Raw genomic sequence first — 14,375 nt, forward strand, 5'->3', positions numbered from 1 at the left:
TCTTCGAATAGTGCCATGAGATCGGTTACTCCCACAAGCATGCAGACAGGGTCTTAGTTTAACATCTCATCCAAATGATGGCACTTCTGACAATACAGCAGTCCATCCAGTATGACACTGAAGAGTACGTGCTCTGCTTGACCTCTTCTGGAGGTCTGAGTTATGTCATTGTTGAGGAAGAGTAATAGGAACTTTACTTCATGCAGACACAAGTTGTAGAAAGTGGGAAAGTATTCTATTCCCTAGAACAGACGTCCAGCACCTTGGTAAACACAAATAATTCCTTGGAAAAATACCTGTTTCTAGATACTACCCAGCATTGAGAGGTGGGCAGGTGCTCAGATTCCTTCTCCCTTACTATTTTCAGGTCCTTACTCAAAGCATATATCTATAGCAGGGACTACAGGAGACACATTTTTAAAAGATTGAAGTATTACAGAACAACAATTTGGTTCAACTGTGAATTGTAAAGTGGAGTCAAATTCATTTTTTTTTTGTTAAAGCACTCAAAAAAAATCTCAGAGCTGAGACTTGCAAGATTAAAGCTTTTATTCTTTCCGATATAAGCTGCATTACACAAATTAATCTTCTATTTCATGGGCCAACATTTCAAAAAATATTGCTTCAGAGCAAATATGGTTTTGCTGTAGTTGTACATTTAACCAAATCCAATATAACCGCAAGAAATAACTCTTGTAGGCTGGGGCTTGTTTTAATATTTCACCATCTTAAGCCTAATGACATTATCTGTTCAACAATTCAAACAAACCACACTCACGCAGCAAATGGTTTACCTGGCTTCTGATTTTGTTTCCCAAAAATGGTAGTTTTATATCATGTAAATATTTCAACAATTTTACACACCAGCCTTCTATATCTTGTCATCCAAGAGGCATTTCACTTATTGCTAGATACAAAAGAAGCTCAAACTGCCTCTTTAGCTGTGAAAAGTACAAATTATACCGCCACATTTAGCAGACAGATGTTTGGTGTTCAATACTACACTGCAGTTTAATCATGAGAATTTGCTTGCTTGAGGTGGAGGTCCCAGGAATCCTCCAGCCTGTTTGGTAGCTGCACGGGAAGGAGCCAGACCCAGTAGTTTCTGAATATTCTATGAGAAGCAGAAATAAAAATAACAAACCAAGGATATTGCTTGAAAGCAAGTCCAGTAATAAGATCATACAAATCTGAACAATGACATCAGTAACAGGTCACCTTTTAGTCAGTAACAGACAACATAAACTTGATATAAACACACAGAAGAAAGATTAAAATATTTGAGTAAGATTTCAGTACTGTTGGCTTTATAACATTCTGCTGCATGTAGAAATGTTTTTAAAAATTTACATGCTGTACTTAAGGGTTGTAACAAAAGTTCCCCAAAAAGTCTGCAAATTAAAAGGGTATTAGGTGAACATTTATGCATTTTAGTTTTAAAAAATTGCTAAATTCAATATGGCTGCAAAACAATGAACATCTTTTACTTAATATAAACACTAACAAAGGCTGATTTAGAAACATAGAAGATATGAGCAGGAGTAGGCCATTCGGCCCCTCGAGCCTGCTCCGCCATTCAATGAGATCATGGCTGATCATCCAAATTCAGTACCCTGTCCCTGCCTTCTCCCCATATCCCTGGAGTTAATAAATATCAAAACGTGGAAAACAGTCATCCAAGAAAAAATGTGAGGTAAAGATTTCTGCATTAAGGAACACCAGTCACAAGTAAACCCACCCAAAATAGTTTCCTAAACACAGGAAATACGAAGGAACTCTTAAGGCAGGATTTACAATTCTTCCTTCCCTTCCAATGTGGTGAGTAAAGAGCACTCCTGTACAAAGTAAAAATACTCAGCAAACCAAGTCATACTCACAACCAAGCACACACAAACCAATTCCACTCAATATTACTAAATAGAAAACGAATAGAAAGTAAACTTAAAAAAATAAATGTTATTGTACTCTAGGCTGTTGCTAATTATATTCAGTTTCAAATTGAAAATACAGGAAATATAGTACAGTACAAAGTCCAGCACCAGCTACTCTCGAGTGAAACTACTGCAGTGTGAAAATAGAGGTGAATCAGAAAGATACATCATGAAGTGAAGTTTAACTTCTAAGCCATTTGCAGTTAGTTTAAATCAGGCATTCTAAATCACGGGCAAATGTTACTAATTAATTTGCAGTATGCCAACCATTTATTATGCAAAAGCACTATGCTATACAGGCCACATCAGATACCACTCATGAAACAGTTTGCACAGGAGTGTACTGAGCACGAGCAGGACAAACTTTAATTTGTATTGAAGTCGGACTTAATCCATAACACAATGTACTATTGTATCATATGCCATTACTTTTCGTTCCATTTAGATTTATCAGCAGAAGTTAATAATTGTTAGCAGGGGCTCTCAAGCTTAAGAGTCAGCTTAAGAAAGATTGGTCTTTGCCCTATATAAAGTTGTAAGTTTAGATATTAATAGTAAGTTTGGTTTTATTTTCATGCCACGTCTCTGTTGGCAGTTTGGTGCTCTGTGTAAATGTTATGTTTAATGTCCACATGTCTTTCCACTCCCTCTCCTCTGTACTCCCTGCTCCGTATGAGCTATGCTTACCTGCCGAATAGACATTGTACATAAAATGTACAAGAAAATGAAAGAACAGTCAGTGTAATCTTCTCCAAGAAGGTTTCGATGGGACAGTCCCTGGATGTACGACAAGGGGACAAATGGGAGCTTTGCTACCACTCGGCCATCAAATCTGGAAGGAGAAAACAATTGCAAATTACACAATACAGTTCATGGCTGGAATGTGAAAGTTACCGCACATGGAGTGAACAGGAAATCAGAAGATCCTATTGTATAGTGCAATAGTCCATTTTTGAACACCACCTCATAGCAGGATATTTAATTTTACTTAAATAACTCAGAGCAAAATTATGGAAAGGAAGTGAATATGAAGGGATTTATTTAATTAAGGGAGCTCAGATAACCTCTTAAACCAGGAGACCAAAGCAAGTGGTTTGTGGACTTTTAAACCCAGAAATTAACATTGTTTTCTTATCATTCATTCTCTACCATCTACATTATTATGGTCTTAATAAAATGAAAACATCAAAAACAAAGTGGCTAGAGGATAAAAAGAACACATGATTATGATGATACCAGGAAATTATTTTGCTGCTCCAGAGCAGAATACTAAGTGAATAAAAGATTTTATGAAAATATTAAGACATCATAAAAACAAAGAAACATAGTATACTAGGGATACTGAACAAAAACCTGAGAATTGAGGTCTGTGAGCAAAGCAAAACAAATTCCCAAATGCTCTACATCAAAGTTTCTTTTAAAATAAAAGTCTTCTAAAAAAATGTTTGAAAGTTGTACTATTTGAATAATGGTTGCACCTCAAGCATTAGTGTGGGGGGAAAAATGATGCTGTGGCTTTTAAACAGTGCCAATGAACAGACTTCAACAGTGTTCAAACAATAGTCACTAAATAAGTTCTAAAATCAAACTGGGAACAGGCAATAAAATAAAATTTGAAGACTGGTAGTCATAATTAATAATTCCTCAGTCGCTTGTCTTGAAGCACTTACTACTCTGAGAATCCACTGTGCAACAATACAGATTTCCACCACAAGCAATTGGTCATTGCTTCTGTGTAATGTCATTTAGGGATAATAATTCATAAGAGTGCGTCAGCGGCGGGAGAAATCTCAGAGCGGCGGAGTGACTATAAAATGCCCCAGAGGCTCAGGTAGGCCAGTGCGTCAGTGGCGGCGGCGGGAGAAATCTCGGAGCGGCGGAGCGACTGTAAAAGGCCCCCAGAGGCTCAGGTAGGCCTCAGTGAGTCAGCGGCGGCGCGACTATAAAAGGCCCCAGAGCGTCAGCGGGAGAAATCTCGGAGCGGCGGAGCGACTATAAAAGGCCCCAGAGGCTCAGGTAGGCCTCAGTGCGTCAGCGGAGCGACTATAAAAGGCCCCAGAGGCTCAGGTAGGCCTCAGTGCGTCAGCGGGAGAAATCTCGGAGCGGTGGAGCGACTATGAAAGGCCCCAAGAGGCTCAGGTAGGCCTCTGCGCGTCAGAAATCTCGGAGCGGCGGAGCGACTGTAAAAGGCCCCAGAGGCTCAGGTAGGCCTCAGTGCGTCAGCGGAGCGACTATAAAAGGCCCCAGAGGCTCAGGTAGGCCTCTGCGCGTCAGAAATCTCGGAGCGGCGGAGCGACTGTAAAAGGCCCCAGAGGCTCAGGTAGGCCTCAGTGCGTCAGCGGAGCGACTATAAAAGGCCCCAGAGGCTCAGGTAGGCCTCAGTGCGTCAGCGGGAGAAATCTCGGAGCGGTGGAGCGACTATGAAAGGCCCCAAGAGGCTCAGGTAGGCCTCTGCGCGTCAGAAATCTCGGAGCGGCAGAGCGACTGTAAAAGGCCCCAGAGGCTCAGGTAGGCCTCAGTGCGTCAGTGGCGGAGCGAATATAAAAGGCCCCAAGAGGCTCAGGTAGGTCTCAGTGCGTCAGCGGCGGCGCGACTATAAAAGGCCCCAGAGCGTCAGCGGCGGCGGTGGGAGAAATCTCGGAGCGGCGATAAAAGGCCCCAGAGGCTCAGGTAGGCCTCTGCGCGTCAGAAATCTCGGAGCGGCGGAGCGACTTTAAAAGGCCCCAGAGACTCAGGTAGGCCGTGCGGCGGCGGCGGGGCGACTATAAAAGGCCCCAGGGGCTCAGGTAGACCTCAGTGCGTCAGCGGCGGGAGAAATCTCAGAGCGGCGGAGCGACGATAAAAGGCCCCAGAGGCTCAGGTAGGCTTACTAATCTCCAATCTCAGAGGGAGAGAAGTAAAAAGTAATCGAAGTGTGACGTCACCAGAAAGCAGGTAAGTGATTGGTTGGTGAGTATTTCTCTCTTTATAAACTTTAACTCTGTGGTTTATTGTTTCTAAAGTCTCTGTGGTGTAGCGGGGACTGTTTATAAACCAGGGCCCTGAAATATACCATTTAACTGTAGTGTAATTGGTGGGATTGATTTGATTTATTTAATTGCAATTAATTAAAGAGTAAGTCATGGCAGGACAGCCCGGTGCCGTGGTATGCTCCTCCTGCGCTATGTGGGAACTCAGGGACACTTCCTGTGTCCCTGACAACTATGTGTGCAGGAAGTGTATCCAGCTGCAGCTACTGGCAGACCGCACTGCGGCGCTGGAGCTGCGATTGGATTCATACTGGATCTTTCGCGAGGCTGAGGACGTCGTGAATAGCACGTTTAATCAGTTGGTCACACCGCAGGCAAAGGTTGGACAGGCAGAAAGGGAATGGGTGACCAACAGACAGAGTACTAGGCACAGGCAGGTAGTGCAGGGGCCCCCTGTGGACATCCCCCTCTCAAACAGATACACCACTTTGAGTACTGTTGGGGGAGATGGCTTATCAGAGGAAGGCAGCAGCAGCCAACTTCCTGGCACCAGGGGTGGCTCTGCTGCACAGGACGGGAGGAAAAAGAGGGGTAGAGCTATAGTAATAGGGGATTCTATTCTAAGGGGAATAGATAGGCATTTCTGCGGCCGCAAACGAGACTCCAGGATGGTGTGTTGCCTCCCTGGTGCAAGGGTCAAGGATGTCTCAGAGCGGCTGCAGAACATCTTGGAAGGGCAGGGTGAACAGCCAGTTGTCGTGGTGCATATAGGTACCAACGATATAGGTAAAAAGCGGGATGAGGGCCTAAAAGCGGAATATAGGGAGTTAGGAGGTAAATTTAAAAATAGGACCTCAAAGGTAGTAATCTTAGGATTGCTACCAGTGCCACGTGCTAGTCAGAGTAGAAATAGAAGGATATTTCAGATGAATACATGGCTAGAGGAATGGTGCAAGGGGGAGGGATTCAAATTCCTGGGACATTGGAACCGGTTCTGGGGGAGGTGGGACCAGTTCAAACCGGACGGTTTGCACCTGGGCAGGGCCGGGACCAATGTCCTAGCGGGAGTGTTTGCTAGTGTTCTGGGGGAGGGTTTAAACTAAAATGGCAGGGGGTTGGGAACCTGAGCAGGGGGACAGAGGAAAGGGAAACAAGGATAAAAGCAAAAGATAGGAAGGAGAAAAACAAAAGTGGCAGTCAGAGAAATCAACGGTTTAAATCAAACATGGCCACAGTAAATAATAATTCTAATAGGTCTAAGAGCGTTAAAAAAACAAGCCTGAAGGCTTTGTGTCTTAATGCGAGGAGCATTTGTAATAAGGTGGATGAATTAGCTGCGCAAATAGAGGTAAACAAATATGATTTGATTGGGATTACGGAGACATGGCTCCAGGGTGGCCAAGGCTGGGAACTCAACATCCAGGGGTATTCAATATTCAGGAAAGATAGGCAAAAAGGAAAGGGAGGTGGGGTAGCATTGCTGGTTAAAGGGATTAACACAATTGTAAGGAAGGATATTAGCTCTGATGATGTGGAATCTGTATGGGTAGAACTGAGAAATACCAAGGGGCAGAAAACATTAGTGGGAGTGGTATATAGACCTCCAAACAGTAATGCGGAGGTTGGGGATGGCATTAAAAGGGAAATTAGAGAAGCGTACAATAAGGGCACAGCAGTCATCATGGGTGACTTTAATCTACATGTAGATTGGGCTAACCAAATTAGTAACAATACTGTGGAGGAGGAATTCCTGAAGTGTTTACAGGATGGTTTCCTGGATCAATATGTCGAGGAACCAACCAGAGATCAGGCCATCTTAGACTGGGTATTATGTAACGAGAAAGGATTAATTAGCAATCTTGTTGTACGAGGCCCCTTGGGTCGGAGCGATCATAATATGATCGAATTCTTCATTAAGATGGAGAATGAAGTAATCGACTCAGAGACTAGGGTCCTAAATTTAAATAAAGGAAACTACGATGGTCTGAGGCGCGAGTTGGGTAGGATTGATTAGGCAATGGCAAACATTCAAAGACCGCATGGATGAACTACAGAATTTGTTCATCCCAGTTTAGCATAAAAATAAAACCAAAAAGGCGACTCAACCGTGGCTAACAAGGGAAATTAGGGATAGCATAAGATCCAAGGAGAGGACATATAAATTGGCCAGAAAAAGCAGTAAACCTGAGGATTGGGCGCAGTTTAGGATTCAACAAAGGAGGACAAAGGGATTAATTAAGAAAGGGAAAATAGAATGAGAGTAAGCTTGCAGGGAACATAAAAACTGACTGTAAAAGCTTTTATAGATATGTGAAGAGAAAAAGATTGGTGAAGTCAAGCGTAGGTCCCTTGCAGTCAGAATCAGGGGAATTTATAATGGGGAACAAAGAAATGACCGACCAATTAAATACATACTTTGGTTCTGTCTTCACAAAGGAGGATACAAATAACCTCCCAGAGATGTTGGGGAACATAGGGTCTGATGAAAGGGAGGAACTGAAAGAAATCAGTATTTGTAGGGAAATGGTGTTAGGGAAATTGATGGGATTGAAGGCCGATAAATCCCCAGGGCTTGATCATCTACATCCTAGGGTACTTAAGGAAGTGGCCCTAGAAATAGTTGATGCTTTGCTGATCATCTTCCAGCATTCGATGGAATCTGGAACAGTACCCATGGATTGGAGGGTAGCTAATGTTACCCCACTATTCAAAAAAGGTGGTAGAGAGAAAACGGGGAATTACAGACCGGTAAGCCTGACATCAGTAGTGGGGGAAATGCTAGAGTCCATTATAAAAGATGTAATAGCAGAGCACTTGGAAAACAGTGACAGGATCGGACAAAGTCAACATGGATTTACAAAAGGTAAATCATGCTCGACTAATCTACTGGAATTTTTTCAGGATGTAACTGGTAAAATAGATAAGGGAGAACCAGTGGATGTGGTGTATTTGGACTTTCAGAAGGCTTTCGATAAGGTCCTGCATAAGAGATTAGCGTGTAAAGTTAAGGCACATGGGATTGGGGGCAAGGTATTGACTTGGATAGAGAACTGGTTGGCAGACAGAAAGCAAAGAGTTGGAATAAACGGGTCTTTTTCCGAGTGGCAGGCAGTGACTAGTGGGGTACCGCAGGGATCGGTCCTAGGACCCCAGCTATTCACAATATATATTAATGATCTAGACAAGGGAACTAGATGTAATATCTCCAAGTTTGCAGATGACACAAAGCTGGGTGGACGTGTGTGCTGTGAGGAGGATGCCGAGAAACTCCAGGATGATTTGGACAGGTTGGGTGATTGGCAAAAGCATGGCAGATGCAATATAACGTGGGTAAATGTGAGGTTATCCACTTTGGTGGCAAAAACAGGAAGGGAGATTATTATCTGAATGGCAATAGATTGGGAGAAGGGGAAGTGCAACGAGACCTGTGTGTCCTTGTGTACCAGTCGCTGAAGGTAAGCATGCAGGTGCAGCAGGCGGTTAAGAAGGCAAATGGTATGTTGGCCTTCGTAGCGAGAGGGTTTGAGTACAGGAACAAGGATGTCTTGCTGCAGTTGTACAGGGCCTTGGTGAGACCACATCTGGAGTATTGTGTGTAGTTTTGGTCGCCTTATCTGAGGAAGGATGTTCTTGCCATGGAAGGAGTTCAGCGAAGATTCACCAGGCTGATACCTGGGATGGCAGGAATGACGCATGAGGAGAGATTGGGACGATAGGGCTTGTACTCGCTGGACTTTAGAAGAATGAGAGGGGATCTCATTGAAACTTATAAAATTCTGACAGGACTGGACAGACTAGATGCAGGAAGGATGTTCCCGATGGTCGGGGATTCCAGAACCATGGGTCACAGTCTAAGGATAAGGGGTAGGCCATTTAGGACAGAAATGAGGAGGAATTTCTTCACCCAGAGAATGGTGAACCTGTGGAATTCTCTACCACAGAAGGCAGTAGAGGCCAATACATTAAATATATTCAAGAAGGAGTTGGATATATTTCTTAAGGCTAAAGGGATCAAGGGGTATGGGGAGAAAGCAGGGACAGGGTACTGAATTTGGATGATCAGCCATGATCGCATTGAATGGCGGAGCAGGCTCGAGGGGCCGAATGGCCTACTCCTGCTCCTATCTTCTATGTTTCTATGTAAGAGTGCTTGGTTATTACAATCATTTAAAAGTCAGAGAGCTTCATTTATATATCTCCAAAAAAAATCTAGAGATAGTGGCCTAGAAATTGGGTATAGCCCCGCTTGGGGCGTTAGAATTGGCGCTGCGCAAATTTTATAGCCAGACGCAACTTCGCCACCTTGCGCGATATTGGGTTGCAGCGCCCCTAAAGGTGATTGCGGCGCAGAATCAGGCGTTACACGGGACTCCTATGGCGCTAACCTGGCGGCACTACTCAATATCGGGGCGGGCGGGCGCAGCGCAGGTGCTGTCAATAATCGATGACCACGAGACTTTCAGGCGCCGGCCAGCTCTTAAAGGGGTGGGTCAGTAAGGATCAGCAGCCACACTCTGCGCCTTGTAGGCCTCAAATTCGGCGCTGGGCATTCTGTGGCGTTACAAACTTTGAGAAGATGGAGAGCGTGAGGCAGAGAGCGGAGCGCTTTACCAATGGGGCATTGGATGCTTTGGTAGGCGCAGTGGAGCGCCGGCGAGCTGTGCTGTACCCCGACAATGGCAGGAGGCCTAATCAGAAGGAATACCGCAGAGCTTGGAGGAAAGTTTCTCAAAAGGTCAACTCCAACAGCGTGGTGACCAGGAGCCCTGTGCAATGCAGGAAGAAATTCAACGACCTCACTCGGGTCGTTAGGGTGAGTGGTGTTTCGGCAATCTTCTTCATCCCTCCATCTGCACCTGACTTTATGGCCAGAGGGTGCGCGATGCCCCATTGGCCATCTGTCAGCAAGCACCCATGGCCCTTTCTGGGATCACACATGCACATTAAACTCAGGGTATCATGTATGGGCTAGTCCACCATGGGGGGCATGAGATGACAACTCAGGGCATGATGTAAGGGCTATTCCACCATGGGGGGCATGAGATGACAACTCAGGGCATCATGTAAGGGCTATTCCACCATGGGGGGCATGAGATGACAACTCAGGGCATCATGTAAGGGCTATTCCACCATGGGGGCCATAAGATGACAGCTCAGGGCATCATGTAAGGGCTATTCCACCATGGGGGGCATGAGATGACAGTTCAGTGCATCATGTTTCATCACTTCCCGTCCTTTCTCCTGCAGGCCAAGCTGGCCAGGAACCGCAAAGAGCAGCTTCGGACCGGAGGAAGACGTCCTCACCTCCAGACCCTCACGTACCTCGAGGAGAGAGTTCACCAGATTGTTGGAGGCCGGATGACTGGACCTGTCACCACTGGAGCTGCCGACCCCATTGTGCACAGCGATGGTAAGGTCATCACCTTTTTGATCTGTCGCCTTCCACTTGTTCCCCCCACCAGCATGCTTTTCACTCTGAACCCATGTCAAAGCATTGCAGCAATCTTGCATCCCTTGCTGCCACCCTGTCCTTGCGCTAAAGCCACTCTTCAACCTCCCTGCTTTCAGATGCTGCATCACCAGCTCGGGAGACAGGCCCTCAAGCTGCCAGTGCCACTGACTCTGGAGGTGACCAGCAGGAGGAAGCCGGAACATCCGTGCCAGCCTCAGGCGAGCCAGCCCATCTGGAGACTGGGGATAGTACTTCACTGGAGGGGAGCAAGGGGGGGTGGGGGCGGCGGTGGCTCTGATGAGGAACCAGTTCCAGGAACCAGCAGGCTGCAGCAACGCAAGGGGGGTAGGGAAGCTCGGGGGCCGTCTCCCCGGAGGGCGAGTCAGGCCACGATGACTGCTGCACAGAGCGCGGAAGAGGTGCGGTCCCTCGCTGAAATGAGTGCCCAGGCTCAGCTCAGGCACACTGAGCTGATGGCTGCAGTGGCAAGGATGCCTGAATCCGTCGAGACACTGGCAAGGAGTGTCCAAGACTTCGGGGCAGCACAGGCAAGGAGTGCGCAGGACTTTCGGGCAGCACTGGAAAGGACTGTCCAGGACTTCGGGGCATCACTGGAAAGAACTGTCCACGGCTTCGGGTCAGCCCTGGAAAGGACTGTCCAGGGCTTCACCGAAGCAGTGGAAAGGACTGTCCAGGGCTTCACCGAAGCCCTGACACCTGCCATGCAAGTGCTGAGTGCTGCCACGCAGTCACTCGCTGGCCCCATGCAGACGCAGATTGAGGCCACGCGAGCACTGTCTGCTGCCACCCTCGATGGATCAGGCAGGATTACCCGGGGCCCTTGCAGCACCACAGCAGGCCGTCAATCTGTGGACCAGCTGATTGGGGCGCATGCTGTGGTGCTGCCCCGTCAGAGTGCCAGTGTGTCGGCTGACCACGGAGCAGGTGTCCGCTCTCAGGATGTCAGCATTCCTGATGCCACCGCTGGGACGTCTCCACTGCAGCTGCCACCATCTGCAGGACAGACTGCTTCCACCCATGCACAGTTGGAGCAGTCAGCATCCGGGCCCTCCAAGCCCAGAGGTCGTCCACGCCGTCCCTCAGGGGCTTCTGCACTTTCAGACACTCAGCAGGCGTCCCCCAGCCTTGATGCAGCCACTGGGGTCCAATTACGGAGAAGCTGCAGGGAGGGAAGGGGCCGATCTCGTAAGAGAAGTAGATCACCATCAAGGGGTCAAGAGTAGAGGGAGCTGCTGAGACGTCTTACTTGTAGAATTCAAGGCCATATACACCTGCTGTGAATGTTAGTAATGTTTTGGGTAGTCTGGCGGGTTTGCGAGACAGTTATGTGTTATTTCGTTAGTTATGCTTTCGGTTGCCATTGCTTTGCCATGTTGGAAGGAAGCACATTATTGAAAATAAAGAAAAGGTTTTATTGACAATGGCCATCTATACTATTTACAATCATTCTGGCCTTCATAGGCCTTGGGTGACCCAGACGGTTCTCTCCCAATGACACCAAGCATTCCGTCAGAGGGGCCTAGAACCAACCCCTTATGAGCCTCTGACGGACAGCCCTTCCAGTTTCTGGAACACTCCCGTCCTCCTCCTCCTCTGCTGGTCCTTCAAGGTCGGCTGGCATTGGCTGGGTGCGTTGGATGGCGAGGTTGTGGAGCATACAGCAGACAACGACGACATGGGCGAGTCGCTCCGACGAGTACTGCAGGGTGCCCCCCGAATGGTCGAGACAGCGGAACCGCTGCTTGAGCACACCGATTGTGTGCTCCACAATGTTCTGCGTCGCCTGATGGCTGGCGTTGTACTGCTCCTCTGCCGGGGTGCTGGGCGAACGGAGCGGGGTCATAAGCCAGAGGCACAGAGGATAGCCCTTGTCTCCGAGAAGCCAGCCTCGTGGGTGAGCCGGGGCCTCGAAAAAGTCTGCCACTGAGGTCTGACGCAGGATGAAAGCGTTGTGGCTGCTGCCAGGGTATTGTGCGTCGACCGCGAGGATCAGCTGCCGGTGGTCACAGACCAGCTGTACATTGAGCGAGTGGAACCCCTTGCGGTTGCAGAACTCCTCGGGATTCTGTACAGGCGCGCGCAAAGCCACGTGCGTACAGTCAATGGCGCCCTGCACCATGGGGAAGTCAGCTATTGCCACGAAGCCCTGTGCGCGCTCCCGCTGCTTCTCCGGTGTCAAAGGGAACGAGATGAATTGCCGCCTCCTTTTATATAGGGCATCTGTAACTTGGCGGATGCAGCAATGCACCGCAAACTGGGAAATGTTAGCAATGTCCCCAGTTGCTACCTGAAACGAGCCGCTGGCAAAGAAATTCAGGGCTACAGTAACCTTTACGGCCACCGACAGAGGGGTCCTGCACCGTATCTTCGGCTGCAAATCATCCTGAAGCAGGTGGCACAGCTCAGTCACCACCTCCTTGTGGAATCGCAGCCTTCTGACACACTGCTCCTCCGACATGTTGTGGTAGGAGAACTGTTGCCTGAAAACCCTCGCCGCGTAAGGTCTGGTGTGGCGACGTCTGTTGGCCCTCCTCCGTCTGGCCACTCCTGGCCCTCTCTCCCTCTGTCTCTGTGCCCTCTTAACATGGTCGACCAACAGGACGTTCCCCGCCAGAGCAGCCCCCATAATAAGAGCGAAGGTAAAGGTTGTAATGTCTCACCAGCAGCAAGGTAATGTTCACAGGGCTGACGGTCCGCTGGCTGAATGGCAATAAGGCTCTCCCACTGCAGCTCTGCAACTCTCTCAAACCAACCAACAAGTTGCGCTCTCAAAATGGCTGACGCTTTGATAACAGTGCAGTCCCCTTTAAAGAGCGCCCCCCTAGCCCGAGAGTGCCTAGGGAACGTTCCAGTGAGCTGTCACTATTAGCGCCAGGCGGAACGGAGGCGGGCGCCACTCAATTTCCGGTCTGGGGCGCCAAAAAGGCGTTGCACACTGAAATGACGTCATGATCAGCCTGCGCCCGTGAGCAGGCGTTAAGTTTTTGCGCCGGCGCTAAGAGCCCACTCAATATGGGACGAGGCGCTCGCCTTGCGGCGCCCGGCCGCTAGCTGCTTAGCCCCCCGCTCCTCGGCCTCTTTAGGCGCTAAGCCCTGGCGCTACCAACCGAATTTCTCCCCCAGTGAGTCTTAGAGAGCATCACATAGTAAAGCAATGTTACAAGTCCAGTCGTGAATGGTGGTGGACCATTAAACAACTAACGGGAGGAGGAGGCTCCATGAATATCCCCATCCTCAATGATGGTGGAGCCCAGCACGCGAGTGCAAAAGACAAGGCTGAAGCGTTTGCAACCATCTTCAGCCAGAAGTGCCGAGCGAATGATCCATATCGGCCTCCTCCTGAGGTCCCCACCATCACAGAAGCCAGTCTTCAGCTAATTTGATTCACTCCACATGATATTAAGAAACGGCTGAGCACACTGGATACAGCAAAGGCTGTTTGCCCCGACAACATCCCGGCTGTCGTACTGAAGACTTGTGCTCCAGAACTAGCTGCGCCTCTAGCCAAACTGTTCCAGTACAGCTACAACACTAGCATCTATCCAACAATGTGGAAAACTGCCCAGGTATGTCCTGTCCACAAAAAGCAGGACAAATCCAATCCAGCCAATTACCACTCCATCAGTCTACTTTCAATTATCAGAAAAGTGATGGAAGGGGTCATCGACAGTGCTATCAAGCGGCACTTACTCACCAATAACCTGCTCACTGATGCCCAGTTGTGTTCCGCCAGGACCACTCGGCTCCCGACCTCATTACAGCCTTGGTCCAAACATGGACAACAGAGCTGAATTCCCGAGGTGAGATGAAAGTGACTGCCCTTGACATTAAGGCAGCATTTGACTGGTTGTGGCATCAAAGAGCCCTAGTAAAACTGAAGTCAATGGGAATCGGGGGGGAAAACTCTCCACTGGCTGAAGTCATACCTAGCACAAAGGAAGATGGTTGTGGTGGCTGGTCAAACATCACAGCCCCAGGACATCACTGCAGGAGTTCCTCAGG

General features: G+C 48.1%; 1 protein-coding gene across 1 annotated transcript in view; it reads right to left on the reverse strand.

Annotated features, from left to right (window-relative positions):
- Window positions 1-531: 531 nt before the first annotated feature.
- The window catches only part of LOC147121774 (calcium load-activated calcium channel), a 47,780-nt gene continuing 33,936 nt past the window's right edge, over window positions 532-14,375 (reverse strand). Inside the window, exons 6-7 of the mRNA XM_085982267.1 lie at window positions 2,619-2,763; window positions 532-1,114 (exon numbers count right to left, since the gene is read on the reverse strand). Of these exons, the coding sequence (XP_085838393.1) occupies window positions 1,016-1,114; window positions 2,619-2,763 (244 nt within the window). The 3' untranslated portion in view covers window positions 532-1,015. The remainder of the gene's footprint in view (window positions 1,115-2,618; window positions 2,764-14,375) is intronic.

The sequence above is a fragment of the Somniosus microcephalus genome, chromosome 3 (assembly GCF_052327205.1).
Source record: "Somniosus microcephalus isolate GS21.2 chromosome 3, FLI_Smic_1.0, whole genome shotgun sequence".
Classification (NCBI taxonomy): domain Eukaryota; kingdom Metazoa; phylum Chordata; class Chondrichthyes; order Squaliformes; family Somniosidae; genus Somniosus; species Somniosus microcephalus.